Source organism: Neoarius graeffei, chromosome 23 (genome assembly GCF_027579695.1).
Source record: "Neoarius graeffei isolate fNeoGra1 chromosome 23, fNeoGra1.pri, whole genome shotgun sequence".
Classification (NCBI taxonomy): Eukaryota; Metazoa; Chordata; class Actinopteri; order Siluriformes; family Ariidae; genus Neoarius; species Neoarius graeffei.
Genome location: NC_083591.1, coordinates 52908935 through 52928184, shown reverse-complemented (window position 1 = coordinate 52928184; position 19250 = coordinate 52908935). Strand labels below are relative to the sequence as shown.

Here is a 19250-nt window from a genome sequence, read left to right as displayed (position 1 = left end):
CCTGGTGAGGGACTTTGCTGTGTGGTGCAACAGGAACCATCTGCAGCTCAACACCTCGAAGACCAAGGAGCTGGTCATTGACTTTGGGAGGTCCAGACCAAGGTCACGACCAGTTCTGATCGAGGGAGTCGAGGTGGAGGCTGTGGATTCCTACAAGTACCTCAGGCTGTGGCTGGACAGCAAGCTGGACTGGACTTGCAACACCAAACACTTATACAGGAAGGGACAGAGCAGGCTATACTTCCTTAGGAGGCTGCGGTCCTTTAACATCTGCAGGAAACTCCTGTGGATGTTCTATCAGTCTGTGGTCGCCAGTGTCCTGTTTTACACTGTGGTATGCTGGGGGGGCAGCACATCCAAGAAGGACACATCCAGGCTGGACAAACTGATCAGGCGGGCCGGCTCTGTGGTCGGCATGAAGCTGGACTCTCTGGTGACGGTGGCAGAGAAGAGGACTATGGACAAACTATTGAACATCATGGACAATGCCAGTCACCCTCTGCACACCGTCATCAGCAACCAGAGGAGCCTGTTCAGTGACTGAATGTTCCTTCCCAAGTGCAGGACGAACAGACTTAAAAACTCCTTTGTCCCTCACGCCATCAGACTGTACAACTCCTCTCTGGGGGGGAGGAGGGGTAACAGGAGGACAGAGGACGGGAAGGAGCAGTAGCCTAGCCTAACAATAAGCAATACCGGACAATGTGCAATATAATGTGCAATATAAAGTGCAATATCTCTCCTGCTGCCGCCGCCGCCCCCCTTCTCCCCACCTTTCCCCCCCTCCCCCTTCCTCTCTTCCCCATATCTTATTCTTTTTATATTTGTATATGTAAATACTTAATTTATTTTATCTAGAAGTTTTTCTCTATTTCTTTTCTCTGTTTATCTGTAATGATGCTGCTGATATCTTAATTTCCCTGAGGGAACCCTCCCAAAGGGATCAATAAAGTTTTATCTAATCTATCTAAATCTAAAATTAAAAAAATGTCTCACATTACCCCGCTCTCCCCTATCAAGGCAACCGTCCACGGCGCCATCTTGGACACTGATCTAATGTGCTGAAATATATGGATTGGGCAACTGTGTCTGTTAAACAGATGCATGGCTTTCCTCTAAAATAGAGAATTGAAAGTCAAGTCGCTTCTTCCCCAGCTACAGATGTTTCCAGCTTGCTGCTAACTGACAGCGCCGGTCTTTCCAGTGCGAGCCAATATGCTGATATGCACAATCAGACACACGAGTACACACTGACAGTACACAGACTGTCCCTAAAGTCGGTTATATACTGTTAGGCCTGGGCTGTGTTGAGATTCATTGTGGATACATATTGGAGTGTGTGGTAACAGGAACACACAGTGAGTCATGGTCACTTGACCAAACTTTGCATCCTGAAATCTGTTTCATGATTATATATTTCAATGAGCACTTACTTTGCAACACTGATGCACAAATCTTCATCAAGTGTTCTTCTGAAGGTGGCTTCCCCTGAAACACAGATATTACACAAGGTATTTACAACCCCGATTCCAAAAAAGTTGGGACAAAGCACAAATTGTAAATAAAAACGGAATGCAATGATGTTGAAGTTTCAAAATTCCATATTTTATTCAGAATAGAACATAGATGACATATCAAATGTTTAAACTGAGAAAATGTATCATTTAAAGAGAAAAATGAGGTGATTTTAAATTTCATGACAACAACACATCTCAAAAAAGTTGGGACAAGGCCATGTTTCCCACTGTGAGACATCCCCTTTTCTCTTTACAACAGCCTGTAAACGTCTGGGGACTGAGGAGACAAGTTGCTCAAGTTTAGGGATAGGAATGATAACCCATTCTTGTCTAATGTAGGATTCTAGTTGCTCAACTGTCTTAGGTCTTTTTGTCGTATCTTCCGTTTTATGATGCGCCAAATGTTTTCTATGGGTGAAAGATCTGGACTGCAGGCTGGCCAGTTCAGTGCCCGGACTCCTCTTCTACGCAGCCATGATGCTGTAACTGATGCAGTATGTGGTTTGGCATTGTCATGTTGGAAAATGCAAGGTCTTCCCTGAAAGAGACGTCGTCTGGATGGGAGCATATGTTGCTCTAGAACCTGGATATACCTTTCAGCATTGATGGTGTCTTTCCAGATGTGTAAGCTGTCCATGCCACACGCACTAATGCAACCCCATACCATCAGAGATGCAGGCTTCTGAACTGAGCGCTGATAACAACTTGGGTCGTCCTTCTCCTCTTTAGTCCGAATGAGACGGCGTCCCTGATTTCCATAAAGAACTTCAAATTTTGATTCGTCTGACCACAGAACAGTTTTCCACTTTGCCACAGTCCATTTTAAATGAGCCTTGGCCCAGAGAAGACGTCTGCGCTTCTGGATCATTTTTAGATACGGCTTCTTCTTTGAACTATAGAGTTTTAGCTGGCAACGGCGGATGGCACGGTGAATTGTGTTCACAGATAATGTTCTCTGGAAATATTCCTGAGCCCATTTTGTGATTTCCAATACAGAAGCATGCCTGTATGTGATGCAGTGCCGTCTAAGGGCCCGAAGATCACGGGCACCCAGTATGGTTTTCCGGCCTTGACCCCTACGCGCACAGATTCTTCCAGATTCTCTGAATCTTTTGATGATATTATGCACTGTAGATGATGATATGTTCAAACTCTTTGCAATTTTACACTGTCGAACTCCTTTCTGATATTGCTCCACTATTTGTCGGTGCAGAATTAGGGGGATTGGTGATCCTCTTCCCATCTTTACTTCTGAGAGCCGCTGCCACTCCAAGATGCTCTTTTTATACCCAGTCATGTTAATGACCTATTGCCAATTGACCTAATGAGTTGCAATTTGGTCCTCCAGCTGTTCCTTTTTTGTACCTTTAACTTTTCCAGCCTCTTATTGCCCCTGTCCCAACTTTTTTGAGATGTGTTGCTGTCATGAAATTTCAAATGAGCCAATATTTGGCATGAAATTTCAAAATGTCTCACTTTCGACATTTGATATGTTGTCTATGTTCTATTGTGAATACAATATCACTTTTTGAGATTTGTAAATTATTGCATTCCGTTTTTATTTACAATTTGTACTTTGTCCCAACTTTTTTGGAATCGGGGTTGTATGATCAGGACCCTTGGGAAATGGAAAACAATTTATTAAGAAAATAATTTAGACTACATTCACACACACTTTCACACCAAGGGGCACCAGGAAACCAGAGAACCCAGAGGAAATCTATGCAAACATGTAGGAAACGTGCATGGTAATTCTGTCAAGACAGTAAACCGAGATCCGGCTTGAATTGAGGAACCTGGAGCTGTGAAGCTGCTCCACTACAATAGAAAAGACGATTGTGTAGCCATAATCCAAGGTGACCTCTGTTTCATTTTTAACTTCTTGCAATTCTTTCGATTTGGAGATGAATTGGAAAATAAGGACGTTTCTACTTTTTCCATTCAAAAATTATTAGGGGGTGAAAACTTTTGCACATTTGCACATGCTGTTTCTTCAGCAAAGTTGAAAATCAGCCTTTTTATTCTTTCTTTTAAAAAAAAAATAATCACCTGGTGTGATTAACCAGAACGTTCTTGGACATGACTTATTGCTCATTGGGTTGTTACTTTTTGTCTCGTCTTCCTCAGGAGTGTGTAATCCTGTGACTTGAGCAATGCTTACCGGTTTTCCTGGGTAACCTGGGATACCTGGTTGGCCTGGCAACCCATTGTTTCCTGGAAATCCTCGCGGTCCTGCTGGTCCCATTGGACCAAATTCTCCCTTTTTCCCATCAGCCCCTCTGATTCCCGGATCTCCGGTTACACCTCGCTGAGAGAGAGAGATCATAAACCTATTACTGTATTGTAACAAGTTTTACAACGAGACCGTCAGTGATGGCGTAGCTCACTCCGGCCCCATCTAGTCCAGAAGGAACGATCTAAAGTGGGCCACCTTGCGCAATAAATCTTGCAAGCTATATATAGAAGCTATATCCATCCTAGGAATACCGACCTATTGGCCAGAACAAATCCAAAACGGTGAGGAATTGACCAAGAAGAAGCGATTTTTGTTGAACTGCTCATTAAGGCTTAATTAGTCCATAACTTCATTAATAATTGAAATTAAGCAAATCTGGGTAGAAGTTCTATGCACCCTAGGTACCCCTACCTTCATGCCAGAAAGAATCAAATTTGGTAAAGAATTGAGGGAGAAGAAGCGATTTGTGTGGAAACTGCTCATTAGGGATTGATTAATTATGCCATATCTTCATTATTCATTGCAATTATGCAAATTTGGGTAGAAGCTATATGCACCCCAGGCAGACCGACCTTCCTGCCAAAAAGAATAAAAATCAGTGAAGAATTGAGAGAGAAGAAGTGATTTTCGTGAAATGTGGACGACGGTGGACAACACATGATGGTAACATAAAAAAATGGAATAATAATAATAATAATAATTCTACATGTCATGTGAATAAAAGGGATGAAACAAACCTTCTTAGATTCAGATTGTTTAAGGATCCTAAAGTAATTCTTAAAACATTTCTCTGTACAATTTCGTCACATGCCACATGCTTCATTATAGACGCATGACGCCAGTCAAGTGCATGTTTTCAAACTGCTGCTAATGCTGCCTCATAACACATTCAGAGGAAAGCACTATCCGCCCTCTTGTACATACAGAAACTCACAGACACCCATGATTGGTTAGTGTCAAATCCTGTGATTGACAAGGGAGGGGAACGTATGCTGTCCCTTGCATCCATGAAGAGAGTCAGTTGACTGCCCAAATAGAGCTGTGCCAAGGCAAGTGCTCATCTGGGGGGGGGGGGGGGGGGGGGGGGGGGGGAAGAAATGCTTCAAGGACAATCTCAAAGTGTCCCTCAAACCCTAGAAATCAATCTCAACTCTTGGGAGTCGCTTGCTCAGGATCGTCCAGCATGATGAGCAAAGCTCACCAGTGGCACACATGCAGCAGAGATGAAATGCATCGCCAAGGCCCAGAAGAAACGAGCTGTGCAGAAGGCTCGAATTATAGCCACCCCTATTACAGCACCGACCCACGTGTGCCTGACATGTGGGTGTACCTTCAAAGCCCAGATTGGCTTCATCAGTCACCTCTGGACCCACAACCACCCCCCATCAAATTGAAGTCATGGTCATCTTCGACCTTGAAGAATGATCATCATCAAAGAAGAACGGCCAATTTTGCTATGGCTATGGGATTAAAATATTCGATTTCCCGATGGTACAGCCAATGTTTTTCTGTTGAAAAATAAACTAGTAAGTACCAGACATGGATTTAAGTACCTAGGCACAAGGGACAGCCATATTCTATGTTTCACTCCTTATTTTTTTTTTATTCAGTTCAACAACCAAAAATAAACCGTATTCCTTATTAACTTTCGCAAAAACAGATGTTTTCATTTGGTATGCAACTATGTTTACACTTAATACATGAGCTTATCACACTGGTATGACACGCCATGATGGTGTAAATACAGAGCTATAAAGCGACTCGTTCCGAATCTCACCACCTGCTGCACTACACACACTGGCTGAGGGGTGATCTGGTTGATGGTAGAAAGCTATTTGTTAGGATAAATAAATAAAATATAATTAAACTGATCAGTCAAATAAAGTTTGGTGCAAGGTCATCATCTAATTTTTCTGCTTTATGGAACACATTTGTAGAAACGTGATGCCTGCAAGGTGACCAGATCTTCAATTCCAGTATAATCACTGACCAATATTCCAACTAACTTCAAAACCTTTCTTATGAACCTACTGGATTATCTTATCAAAGAAAAAAAAGGCAAATCTCTAAGAAGAGATGTTCCAAGCATGTTACAAAGGAAATAGCCAGGTCCTGTGGTGTTGGAAAAATTGCACACCACACCTTTAAAGCTAGACGGCCTTTCGATTTCATAAAATTAGTGAAATTTAGTTCCCTCTGAAATGTGGTCATTGTGATGTATGTTTATTTCTGTAATATCTCACAAAATATCAGGCCATTCTGTTCTGTGGCTGGGAAGTTATTTAATTTGAAGGGATTAAAGCAAATAATGTGCATGAAATCGCTCGCTTCGCGCAGTCAAGCAGACAGAGGAAGTCCGTGTGCGCATGCGCAGGTTTACCTTCTTTTGGGTTTTACGGCAGCTGGCATCCACAGTGTCGCATTACTGCCATCTACAGGTTTACCTTTGAGCGTGCACTGACAGTTCCATCATTCTGTCGCTAAACGAACAGCTGATCACACCGAGGTGCTCGCTGAGCGCCGATATTTATTAGTTTGGTCCTGCGTTTCTTTTCCTTCGTATATAACGTAACGTCTTTTCTTCTCGCTTTCCGTTACTGTAGTCGGTCTTTCACGTTTCATTTGCACACTCACGTCCTCCATTTTTCTCTTCTGTTTCAAATTTGTATCCCACAGTCCCTTGCGCGAACAGGGAAAGCCCACCACGTGATGCATGATGTAGTATCTTGTATTGGGTCATGGTGAAGCAGGAAAAAATAGCGGAGAATTTAGGGTCACGTGGCTCTAAATTCATGAATTGTTCTATTTTTTTTTACTAATAAAATTGGAAGTCTATGATTCGAATTCAGTAGCTTTCGGTCACTAAACAAAAATAATTGGGTGTCAGGGAAAATTCTTTTTATGACCTACACTTGAAAAGTCTGAAAGTCAGTCTAGCTTTAATCACTTTAGTACCAAAGAAATAAGTGAGAAAAGTGTCAGGAACTGAAAGAGCTCTCAGTTGGTGAAGAAGCAGGAAACAGTGTTGTGAAAGTGTCTGAGTGCTTTAGTATAAATACACACCTCTCCTTTGCTCCCCTTGAGGCCTGGCTCACCCTGCAAAGGTATAGCAGGGATAGAAAGAAGACACACATTCATTCATTCATTCTGCATCTATGGCATTAAATGTTTTTATAATTTTTTTTAAATCACATCTTCATGAAGATAATGCTTATTGATAACAGAGGTGGACAAAGTACCCAACTTCATTACTTAAGTCAAAGTACAGATCCCATTGGTCAAATGTTACTCCGATACAAGTGAAAGTTGTCCAGTCAAATTTTTACTTAAGTTAAAGTACTGAAGTACTTGCTTTTAAAAATACTTAAGTATTAAAAGTGCATTTTCTGTCAGCGCATTGTTGTAATATTGCCACAACGCTTACAAAACCTAACGCCTCTGAAACAACCGACTGGATTATTTTGTGAATTCTCAAAATGAACGCATGCTGTGCCATCATGGTGGTTTAACGTTAAACTAGCTAGTCAGTGAAACTCCACCTGACATGCTAGCAAACTCTTTTCAAACTCAAAATCATATTGGGTAGCTGATGTTGCAAGAAAAGAAAGATTTCTACATCGTTTATTTGGCAAGATTCTGCTAAAACATGTTTCTGAAAGGACTTCAGATAAGTTAACGTTATTCATGTTAGCGTAACTCAATTTTTACATGCTAACTAACAGTGTCCAAGTGAAATAGCTATGTGTTAACATTAGCCGTGGACAAGGTGATGGCAACTTGGCAGGCAAATCCATAGAAATCCATTCATCGACTAACCAGACTGCATTGCTATTGCAACATTATCGCTAGCTCTAAAAGCACAGACGACTTCATTACAAGCTTTCTCTTGGAATAAAATGTTTATATACCTTAATATGCTTCTGTAGGATTGGACAGTGAGTTTTTGTAGGCCTTGATGTGGTTCATTTTAGGTAAGCAAACATCTCATCTCATCTCATTATCTGTAGCTACTTTATCCTGTTCTACAGGGTCGCAGGCAAGCTGGAGCCTATCCCAGCTGACTACGGGCGAAAGGCGGGGTACACCCTGGACAAGTCGCCAGGTCATCACAGGGCCGACACATAGACACAGACAACCATTCACACTCACATTCACACCTACGGTCAATTTAGAGTCACCAGTTAACCTAACCTGCATGTCTTTGGACTGTGGGGGAAACCGGAGCACCCGGAGGAAACCCAAGCGGACACGGGGAGAACATGCAAACTCCGCACAGAAAGGCCCTCACCGGCCACGGGGCTCGAACCCGGACCTTCTTGCTGTGAGGCGACAGCGCTAACCACTACACCACCATGCCGCCCGTAAGCAAACATTTAAAACGAAACAAATCTTTAATCCTTGCAGAAAACTGAAGCATGGCTTCTAGGTATGGCCATGGGTGCATGCATTCCCCAGAAGAACCTCCTCCTTCCATGATCATGTTTAAATAACGCTGCTGAGAAATCATTTATCTTGATTTTATACAGTCTATGGATGTGACCTGACCCTAGTGATTACTGATAGTCTGTCTCAGTGTCACCAGTGAAAAAAACATCACATTTTAGAAAAAAAAAAAGAAAAAAACATCCACTTTCAAAGCTGTTTCATAGTAATAAGTAATGAGGACCTTGACAGAAGTGTAGTGGAATAAAAAGTACGATATTTGTCTTTCAAATGTAGTGAAGTTAAAGTCATAAGTTTCTAAAAAACAAATAATACTCAAGTAAAGTGCAGATACTCAAAAAGTGTACTTAAGTACAGTACTCAAGTAAATGTAGTTCGTTACTGTCCACCTCTGATTGATAATGCTGTTATTATTCACTGTTGTTATCATGAGCTTATTGTATGTTACGTACAGCTTTTCCAGGTCGCCCAGGTGACCCTTCACTACCTTTCTCTCCCTGGAAAGAGAAAAGCAAGGAACATTTGTGTACGTTCATGTACATGATTCCTCAACACGTCTGCATGTGTGTGTACCCAGTAGTGCATGCATTGTGGTTAAAAGCAATGACGGCGAGTTTCCGTTTATTGCTGGGGAGAAACAATGCGTTTCAGAGAAACTATGAGTCATGCCCCCCACTTTAGTAGTGCTGACATAGCAAAACTGCTTTATATTTTTAGTCGATGCATTTTCATCCATACATCTAATTTCTCTAGCAATTCCTGCAAACTGTGCTACAATACAAAACTAAGACATAAATGCATGCAGTTAGCAATTTGAAAAAAGCGCAGGACTCAATTCTGTGCAGGCTCGATTCTGACTGGTCAGGAGGTGTTGATTAGTTTTCTGTAACAGCAGCACCGTCGGTAGCTCCACATGCAATGTTCATACGGCGTTAATGCACTCATTCAATTTCTATAGTCATGATGACTTATACAGGAACTTGTCTGGTAGATGCTCCACATGAACGGATTAAACATGTTTAAATGATGAAATGCTGATATTGTGAGAGGTTTATTTGACATTTGTAGGAGGAGTCTCAAGGGTCAAAGGTGAAGATGAAACTTTACGTTTTTTTCCACCTCTGGAAAGCATCTTGATGGAGTAGATGTGAGTAAAGGGATAGAATAATAATAATAATAATAATAATAATAATAATAATTTATTCTTAAAGCGCATTCCATAAAATCTCAATGCTCTTACAATATAAGAAGAATATTTAACAGTTATTCCACAGTGGAATAATTATTTTCTTCTATCCACATTCACTGGATTTTGCAAAACAGAGCATTTTTATTTTTTTTTACAAATTCGATAAATAAAAACCTTATACAAAACGTCAGACGAAATAATTTCCGCTTAGAATGTCAACAAACTGGCAAAATGACAGGAGCAATTTGTGAAAAATGCTATAATAATAATAATAATTGAAAAATAAAAAAAGATACGTTCTTACCATCAAATGCTTTTATTCCATATTTTGCTGATTTTTTTCTTGCATTTTTGGGGGTTTTGTTTTTGAGTAGAGTTTTTATTTCGTCTTTGGTTCGTTCAGCAACATGCTCCGCCATTTTGTTTTTCTCTACTCACGGTATATGAGCTGATAGCCTAGTAGTAGAGCAGGGGCGATTTCTCAGAGACAACAAGGGAAGCCAAGCTTCCCCTAAAATTCTCTCCCCAAACTGCGGCGTCTACGACGTTGAATTCTCATTAAAACAATAACTTGCTTAACATAATATATGCCCAAGATTGTATTTATGTTCATAACTATCCTGTAACTTATTTGAGTGATGTCTGACGAACTTGCAGTTCGCTACGAGAATCACCTTTGCTGCCAGGCTGTAACCTTTCTTATTTCAATGGGCTCTATGGACTGGCAGCAGTGTTGCCTGATTGGGCGGTTTTAAGTGCATTTTGGCAAGTTTTGAACATATTTTGGGATGGAAAACGTCAGCAGTATCTGGCAACACTGACTGGCAGCCGGGTATCTGTTGCAGTCTACGAGACGGCTCTGAACAGCCAATTTCGGCTAGTTGTTATTGGTTAAAAACAACAAAATCGTCACTTCCAGGGAAGCCGGGCTTCTCTGGGACTAAACGAGACAGTGGGAGGGACAAGAAGCCGGGCTGATAAAGGATTATTGGAGGTAGTGTTTGAAAGACATGAGGAGGGCGGTACTTCGGCGAGGAACACGGAAGTATGATCAGTCAGTCCCTAGCGGATGTCGAGAAAGGGTAGTCATGTGCCAAAGTGCTGTCCGAATTTCTTTTCATATAAACGGTTCTTCTCATTGATGTCTCTGTACATTACTCTGTAAATAAATGTAAATATTACTCGTTGTGCTCCGTTAATTTTCATCCATTCTATCAGTTTGATCATTTGTGAATTCACTCGTTTATTTCATTTGTAGTTCAATCTGGTTGTAGGCTAGCTTGAGCCTTATTGGGATCTGCAGTGCTAGCTGCTAACAGAAATTGGTGAAGTCTCTGGAAAGCAAAACCAGCTGGTATGACAGGGTCACAGACCATTTTCTGGAAAAGGAGCGGAGGGCAGAATTTGTGTATAAATAGTGTTCATGTTCATGAATCTGAAGTGTGTATATTGTTCAGTAATGTTAAGAGAATGGTGGGCTCTGTGTTATAGGTTATACCTGGGTATAATATTCAAGGTTCTGTGTGTTGCATAGCCTACCTGGTTATGAATTTCCAGACTGTGTTGCAGAAGATGTTCAAGGATGTGTTGCACAGCTGGGTGTTGTGTTAAAGACTCTGTGTTGCATATCAGGGTATGATGTTCAAGGCTCTTTGTTGAATAGCCAGTGATTTTTGGATGTTTGATATTTTTGATTAAGGATATGAGGCACTAGCCTGGCAAGCCAGACTATAACATGAAATGTACAAGCAAAAATACTTTCTGCCACTAGGTAGGGTTGTCTAGTTCACTATGCTAATGGGGCACACCTTTCTATGCTTTGATATCCGGCCTACAGGTTTTACGATGAATGCGTAAAATGGGCTTCCCCTGTTTTAAAAACCAGCAGCCGCCACTGTAGTAGAGTAACCAATCAGAGCGCACGATTGCTTATATCCAGTGAACAGGCTTGTAGTACTCGAGTCTGACTCGTGCCCTAATTTTAAGGACTCGTGACTTGACTTGAGCACTGATGACTCGGACTTGGACTCGGACTCGTGCATTAACTCCATTTGGACTCGTAAATTGAAGATGAGGACTCAGATTTTTTCTTTATTTTTTTGTAACATGGGATAATAATTTGGCGTAAGATATTTATATTTTCATTAATTTTTATACTAATGTTGTGCAATAGAATGCACATTCACCTGTTCATGTGTCATATTCAGGAACAAACTAACGTAGAACGCCCCCAGGATTGTCCGCTTTGCTTATACAGACTTCTCGTCCAGTAGGAAAAAATGCACTGCTGTGTGTTCCATATGTCGAAGAACTATTGACGGGGATGACGGGGACAACCTCAAACTTCAATCGTCATTTGGCAAGACTCCACCCAGAGAAGGAAGTGACATGCTATGTTCATTGCCATGTTGATAGTGGGCGGGGCTTGCTTGCTGAGCGATGAACTAACTAGTGTTAACCCTCTCTCATGTTATTTGCCCTGTTGATAGTGGGCGGGGCTTGCTGAGCGATGAACAAGCTTTTTATCTGTAGCCTATTAACTAAAACGGAGCAGTCGAGCAGTAACGTTAGTCCAACACAGTAGCAGAGACGCTTTCACATAAAGGCAGCAACAGCCACCGTCAAATGGTGCAGTTGGAGTCTTGTTCTCAGACTTGACTCGGAATTTTCTTTAATGACTTGGACTTGAGCACTGGGGACTTGAGACTGGACTCAGACTTGAGGTTAGTGACTCAACTACAACACTTCCAGTGAATGTGGATAGAATAATTAGAATTATTACATGTTAAAAGCCTGGCACTATGATATCAGGCTCATAACACGGTAAATTGAATAGCGATAGTAATATAAAATAATATCAAAAGAAAATAATTTATGCATTAAAAATACAAACGTCTTATATTTTCCTTTAAAAGTATCAGTGGATGGAGAGTTTCTTATAAATAGTGGTAAATTGTTCCACAACATATGGAAAGGTGCACATGTGGAAAATGTGCAAGAACCACCGGTCTTAGTATTAAACTTTGGTCTTGATAAGCGTAGATTATCATTATTTCTGCCACAGTGTAACTGATAACGTGTTTCTTGGATGTTCTACGAAATTACGCATAGCTATAAATAATTAAAGTACACCATGCCATTCTATAATTAAAAAAAAAAGTCATCTTTGGCAAATTGCTGTATTAGAAAAGGAATAAAACATTACAAAAAGAACTCTGTGGTGGTAACAGGACCTTCATAGTAAACCCTTCACAGTGTTGCTGATTATTTTCCTATAACAGCAGGTTTTTTTTAGATATATACCGTACAGTAATTCCGATATAAGTGTATAAATGAGGCTGTATATTGTACAACCTCCACCTTCTGTCTCTTTGATTTCTGTTTCCATCTCTGTCTGTCTCTCAATGCAAGCAGGAAGAGCTGACAAAACTCAGCACCATCCACTGCACAGAGACTAAACAGTCTCTATACTAACACACACAGCAGGAAAATAAATGTCACACTCCATCATGCTCCACTGAGCTGCAGTACCTGACTTCCTTTAGGACCAGGCTTTCCTGATTCCCCCTGCAAAAGTAAGCGGTGCACACAGTCAGGGGTTGTGACATTGACGGTGATTTTGGCACTGAATTAATCTCAGCTATAGGATTTTGACAGCATTCCAAAACAGTCACACCTTGTTGCCTTTTAAACCTGGGAGACCCATGATGCCTTGAGGCCCTGAAACTCCAGGTTCACCCTGTGATCCCTGCGAAACACACACAAACACAAAAACAGACATCGACTAAAAATGGAAAGAAAATGTGTAATGAAAGGGTGCATCTGGTGACAAAAAAAAAAAGTGTGAATAGTGTTTCCTGTCTGACTTTTCCTGTAGAAAGAAAAAATGTATGATGTTTAATTTACCCCTTGCAGCCAACAAGCTGTTTGAGAGACAAACACAAGAGCAATCCTGGTACAACCTCATCGGAAAATGGAAGTGGGCTGATTTTAGAGAAATTCATAATTCCTCAAAATAAATGTAAAAAAAAAAAAAAAAACCACAGCTCTTACGAGTTCAGATCCTCGATTAAAACTTTCCACCAGCTTCAGTTTAACACTTACGGTATACATTTCTTGCTGGTGGAAAAAAGAGAAAGAGTAGCAAAACCTCAACCAAATGACATGTTTGATTTGAGCAGATAAGTAGACCCTGTTTAAGAATCAAACCCTGATTAAAACTGAAAGTCTCCCTACATCCTTCATGAGATACTGATTTAATCATTTCGGTGTCTTGTGATGACTTGAGAATACACTCAACAGTGTTGGGTCAAAATGTTACCAATTCAATCACCTCATATATCTAATACTCATCCAGATTCACACAAGACATTTTGCAATTATCAGGACTTTGACACGTCCCTGCACACACACTGAGGATGTGGTAATAGTGAGAAGGTGAAGAAGTGAGGAAATGACTGCTTTTTTTAACATTTGAATAGCAGCAAAAAAACAAAACAAAAAAAAAACAATGACAAGAAGACAGTCATCTCTATCCCTCGCCCTATAACTATATACCACATTTCAAGATATGATTTGTCATATTTTTCCAAGTTCTGCTGCAGGAACCCAACCCTACCTCTTTACACTGACCTCAGCAGCCCATGGCATAAACCCAGTGGACCTTTGATCTAGGTGAGCTAAAAATTTAAATTTCTCACATTTCTTAGTATCAAAAGGCACATATACATTACTTAATCAACACATATACCAACTTTCAAGACCATACCACTCATAGTTTTCAAGTTCTGCTGCGGAAACGAAACCTACCCCTAAGACTAAGCTGAGAGACTAAGTCTGAAATTGTTTCCATAGAAACATCAAAAATTTAAATTTCTCAAATTTCTTAGTATGAAAAGGCACATCAACAGTGGTGCTTGAAAGTTTGTGAATCCTTTAGAATTTTCCATATTTCTGCATAAATATGACCTAAAACATCATCAGATTTTCACACAAGTCCTAAAAGTAGATAAAGAAAACCCAGTTAAGCAAATGAGACAAAAATATTATACTTGGTCATTTATCTATTGAGGAAAATGATCCAATATTACATATCTGTGAGTGGCAAAAGTATGTGAACCTCTAGGATAAGCAGTTAATTTGAAGGTGAAATTAGAGTCAGTCTGTTTTCAATCAATGGGATGACAATCAGGTGTGAGTGGGCACCCTGTTTTATTTAAAGAACAGGGATCTATCAAAGTCTGATCTTCACAACACATGTTTGTGGAAGTGTATCATGGCACGAACAAAGGAGATTTCTGAGGACCTCAGAAAAAGCATTCTTGATGCTCATCAGGCTGGAGAAGGTTACAAAACCATCTCTAAAGAGTTTGGACTTCACCAATCCACAGTCAGACATATTTGTGTACAAATGTAGGAAATTCAAGACCATTGTTACCCTCCCCAGGAGTGGTCGACCAACAAAAATCACTCCAAGAGCAAGGCGTGTAATAGTCGGCGAGGTCACAAAGGACCCCAGGGTAACTTCTAAGCAACTGAAGGCCTCTCTCATGTTGGCTAATGTTAATGTTCATGAGTCCACCATCAGGAGAACACTGAACAACAATGGTGTGCATGGCAGGGTTGCAAGGAGAAAGCCACTGCTCTCCAAAAAGAACATTGCTGCTCATCTGCAGTTTGCTAAAGATCACGAGCCAGAAGGCTATTGGAAAAATGTTTTGCGGATGGATGAGACCAAAATAGAACTTTTTGGTTCAAATGAGAAGCGTTATGTTTGGAGAAAGGAAAACACTGCATTCCAACATAAGAACCTTATCCCATCTGTGAAACATGGTGGTGGTAGTATCATGGTTTGGGCCTGTTTTGCTGCATCTGGGCCAGGACGGCTTGCCATCATTGATGGAACAATGAATTCTGAATTATACCAGCGAATTCTAAAGGAAAATGTCAGGACATCTGTCCATGAACTGAATCTCAAGAGAAGGTGGGTCATGCAGCAAGACAACGACCCTAAGCACACAGGTTGCTCTACCAAAGAATGGTTAAAGAAGAATAAAGTTAATGTTTTGGAATGGCCAAGTCAAAGTCCTGACCTTAATCCAATCAAAATGTTGTGGAAGGACCTGAAGCGAGCAGTTCATGTGAGGAAACCCACCAACATCCCAGAGTTGAAGCTGTTCTGTACAGAGGAACGGGCTAAAATTCCTCCAAGCCGGTGTGCAGGACTGATCAACAGTTACCGCAAACGTTTAGTTGCAGTTATTGCTGCACAAGGGGGTCACACCAGATACTGAAAGCAAAGGTTCACATACTTTTGCCACTCACAGATATGTAATATTGGATCATTTTCCTTAATAAATAAATGACCAAGTATAATATTTTTGTTTCATTTGTTTAACTGGGTTCTCTTTATCTACTTTTAGGACTTGTGTGAAAATCTGATGATGTTTTAGGTCATATTTATGCAGAAATATAGAAAATTCTAAAGGGTTCACAAACTTTCAAGCACCACTGTACATCACCTTGTTAACATGTATACCAAGTTTCAAATCCGTATCATGAATAGTTTTGGATATATGCTCCAGAAACGAACATTGCTCTTAGAAACTAAGTCAAAATCTATTTTTTATGTAAAAATTTGAAAAATACTTTTTTTTCAAAAATCCAAAAATAGCAAAAGGCACCAGTTCACATGTTGCTTGATATGTATACAAAGTTTCATGAAGATCTCTTCAGTAGTTTTAAAGATATGGCCCGGAAATAAAACCATGACCAGACGGACGGAACCCGTTTCTATATCCCTCACCAAACTTCGTTTGGGCGGAGGATAAAAAGGTGTTTGAAAACCTGTGTGAAACGTCCGGATCCAATGAAGCAGTAAATCTGAGTGTATAATATGAACAGATAATATTTAAGCCATTAAGTCTTAGGCATCTTATTATTAGTTTTTCCATACAAACTTTGTTATAGATTTCTATTTTATGACTTCTCCATTATCGAGTCAGTACAAAAACATTGCAGATTTCCAAACGTTTGTTTTTTGTTTGTTTTTTTTTTTTTTTTGGGGGGGGGGGGGGGGGGGGGGTTCCCAGCACAAAATTAAATGTTACAGAAAGAAATGTTTGTACTGTATCTGAGAGTCATATTACATTCCATAAGAGATTTTTTCAGATTAAAAAAGAAAGCATAATGAAGGCTGCTGGGTTTTGGTGCAAAATAAAGACTTGAGTGGGACAGTCAAAGTGTCCAGAAGAACTGTGGCTGGTTCTGGAAGATGCTCAGTAAAACCTACAGCTCATTTCCGCATAAAACTTTTTTTTTAAAGCAAAGGGTCGTCTCACACCAAATATTGACTTTGTTTCATTTATTATGGCTTACTGATTACTGTTTATAGTGTTTTTTTTTAATGTTGAAACATTAAACATTCATTTCATTATTTTTTAAGCCATTCTTGGTCTACGGCATTTCTTTAAATGTGCCTAAGACTTGCACAGAACTATATGTTATGAAGCAATAATTAGGCTCTTATATTGGCAGGCTGACTAGGTTGATATTGACTGACTAACCAGAATGGGTTTAGATTAGATTAGATTCACTTTATTCATCCCACATCTGGGAAATTCACGTGTTACAGTAGCAAGAAAACATCAAACAGATAACAAATAAAACTGAAATAAAAATTAGACAAACGAAGGATTAAATACAGAGGGCTATTTGCAGTATCTACCGTGAAAAAAGTATAGAAAAATTGCCTTATTGAGAGGCTCGGAAAAATTGCACATTACGGGTAGACTCTGTGTATATATATACACACACATATATACATAAATATTTTATATATATATATATATATATATATATATATATATATATATAGGGGCGGCACGGTGGTGTAGTGGTTACCGCTGTCGCCTCACAGCAAGAAGGTCCTGGGTTCGAGCCCCGTGGCCGGCGAGGGCCTTTCTGTGTGGAGTTTGCATGTTCTCCCCGTGTCCGTGTGGGTTTCCTCCGGGTGCTCCGGTTTCCCCCACAGTCCAAAGACATGCAGGTTAGGTTAACTGGTGACTCTAAATTGACCATAGGTGTGAATGTGAGTGTGAATGGTTGTCTGTGTCTATGTGTCAGCCCTGTGATGACCTGGCGACTTGTCCAGGGTGTACCCCGCCTTTCGCCCGTAGTCAGCTGGGATAGGCTCCAGCTTGCCTGCGACCCTGTAGGATAAAGCGGCTTGAGATAATGAGATGAGATGATATATATATATATATATATATATATATGCATAAAAATAGTTTAAGGCCTATATTATTGCACATAATAATTGCATCGATGAGAGATGGCAGAGGTAGTAGTGGTGAAGTAGTGCAAATTAAACGACAAACAGGTTATTGGTGCTACGTTACAAGTTGTGGGTGTTATACAGTCTGACAGCAGCAGGTATGAATGACCTGCGGTATCTCTCCTTCTTACACCGTGGGTGTAGCAGTCTACTACTAAAAAGAGCTGCTTAAAGCCCCCACAGCCTCATGTAGGGGGTGAGAGGGATTATCCATGATTGAGGTCAGCTTGGCTAACATCCTCCTCTCACTCACCACCTCAATGGAGTCCAGAGGACAGTCTAAGACTGAGCCAGCCCTTCTGACCAGTTTATTAAGTTTCTTCCTGTCCCTCTCTGAACTTCCACAGCCCCAGCAGACCACAGAGTAGAAAATCGCTGATGCTACCACAGAGTCAAAAAGTCCTAAGCAGTGTCCTGCACACACCAAAAGACCTCAGTCTTCTCAAGAGGTGGAGACAACTTTGGCCCTTCTTGTACAGGACATCTGTGTTTTTAGTCCAGTCCAGTTTGTTGTTAAGGTGAACACCCAGGTATTTGTACTCCTCCACGATCTCAACGTCCAAACCCTGGATGTTCACTGGTGAAATTTGAGGAACCGTCCTTCTGAAATCGATCATCACCTCCTTTGTCTTGCTGGTGTTGATGCGCAGGTGGTTCAGTTTGCACCAGGCGACAAAGTTGGTGATGACCTCTCTGTACTCCAGATCGTCCCCCTCTGACACATGTCCAACGATGGCTGTATCATCTGAGAACTTCTGGAGGTGGCAGCTGTCCGTGTTGTAGCTGAAGTCAGATGTGTAAAGTGTAAAGAGGAAAGGAGAGAGCACTGTACCCTGTGGAGCCCCTGTGCTGCAGACTACCACATCAGACACACAGTCGCAGAGCCTCACATACTGTGGTCTGTTAATGAGGTAGTCGATGATCCATGCAGCCAGGTGGCAGTCAACACCAGCTCCCTCCAGCTTCCCCTTAAGCAGTGATAGCTGGATTGTGTTGAAAGCACTGGAGAAGTCAAAGAACATGATTCTCACAGTGCTCCCAGTGCCCTCCAGGTGCAAGTGACCAGTGTAGCAGGTAAATGACAGCGTCATCCACACCAATGCCCAGTCGATATGCAAACTGCAGCGGGTCCATCTCACTGTTCACCAGGTGTCAGAGGTGGGAGAGAACAATCCTCTCCATGATCTTCATTAGATGAGACGTTAAAGCTACTGGCCGAAAGTGATTGAGCTCCCTGGGGTGTGCAGTCTTGGGAACTGGAACCACACATGATGTTTTCCACAGAAGTGGAACTTTCTCCAGACTGAGGCTCAGGTTGAAAATGTACAGAAGAATCCCACAGAGCTGATCTGCACAGTCCTTAAGCAGTCTGGAGTTGATACCACCAGGGCCAGCAGCTTTCCTTGTCTTGATCCTCCTCAGCTCCTTCAACACCTGATCAGCTGTTATGGAGAGACAGGGGGTGTAGCCGAGGTGTGAGTCCTGTAGAGTGAGGTCGGGGGTGGAGTGTGTGGATTGGTCTGGCAGGGA

The 19250-nt window shown here is 41.1% G+C and overlaps 1 protein-coding gene across 1 annotated transcript in view; it reads right to left on the bottom strand.

Moving 5' to 3' along the window:
* The window catches only part of si:ch211-106n13.3 (vWFA and Collagen domain-containing protein), a 72440-nt gene that overhangs the window by 8438 nt on the left and 44752 nt on the right, over nucleotides 1-19250 (bottom strand). The window contains 6 exon segments of the mRNA XM_060906401.1: nucleotides 1434-1488; nucleotides 3679-3825; nucleotides 6817-6849; nucleotides 8649-8693; nucleotides 12917-12952; nucleotides 13062-13133. Of these exon segments, the coding sequence (XP_060762384.1) occupies nucleotides 1434-1488; nucleotides 3679-3825; nucleotides 6817-6849; nucleotides 8649-8693; nucleotides 12917-12952; nucleotides 13062-13133 (388 nt within the window).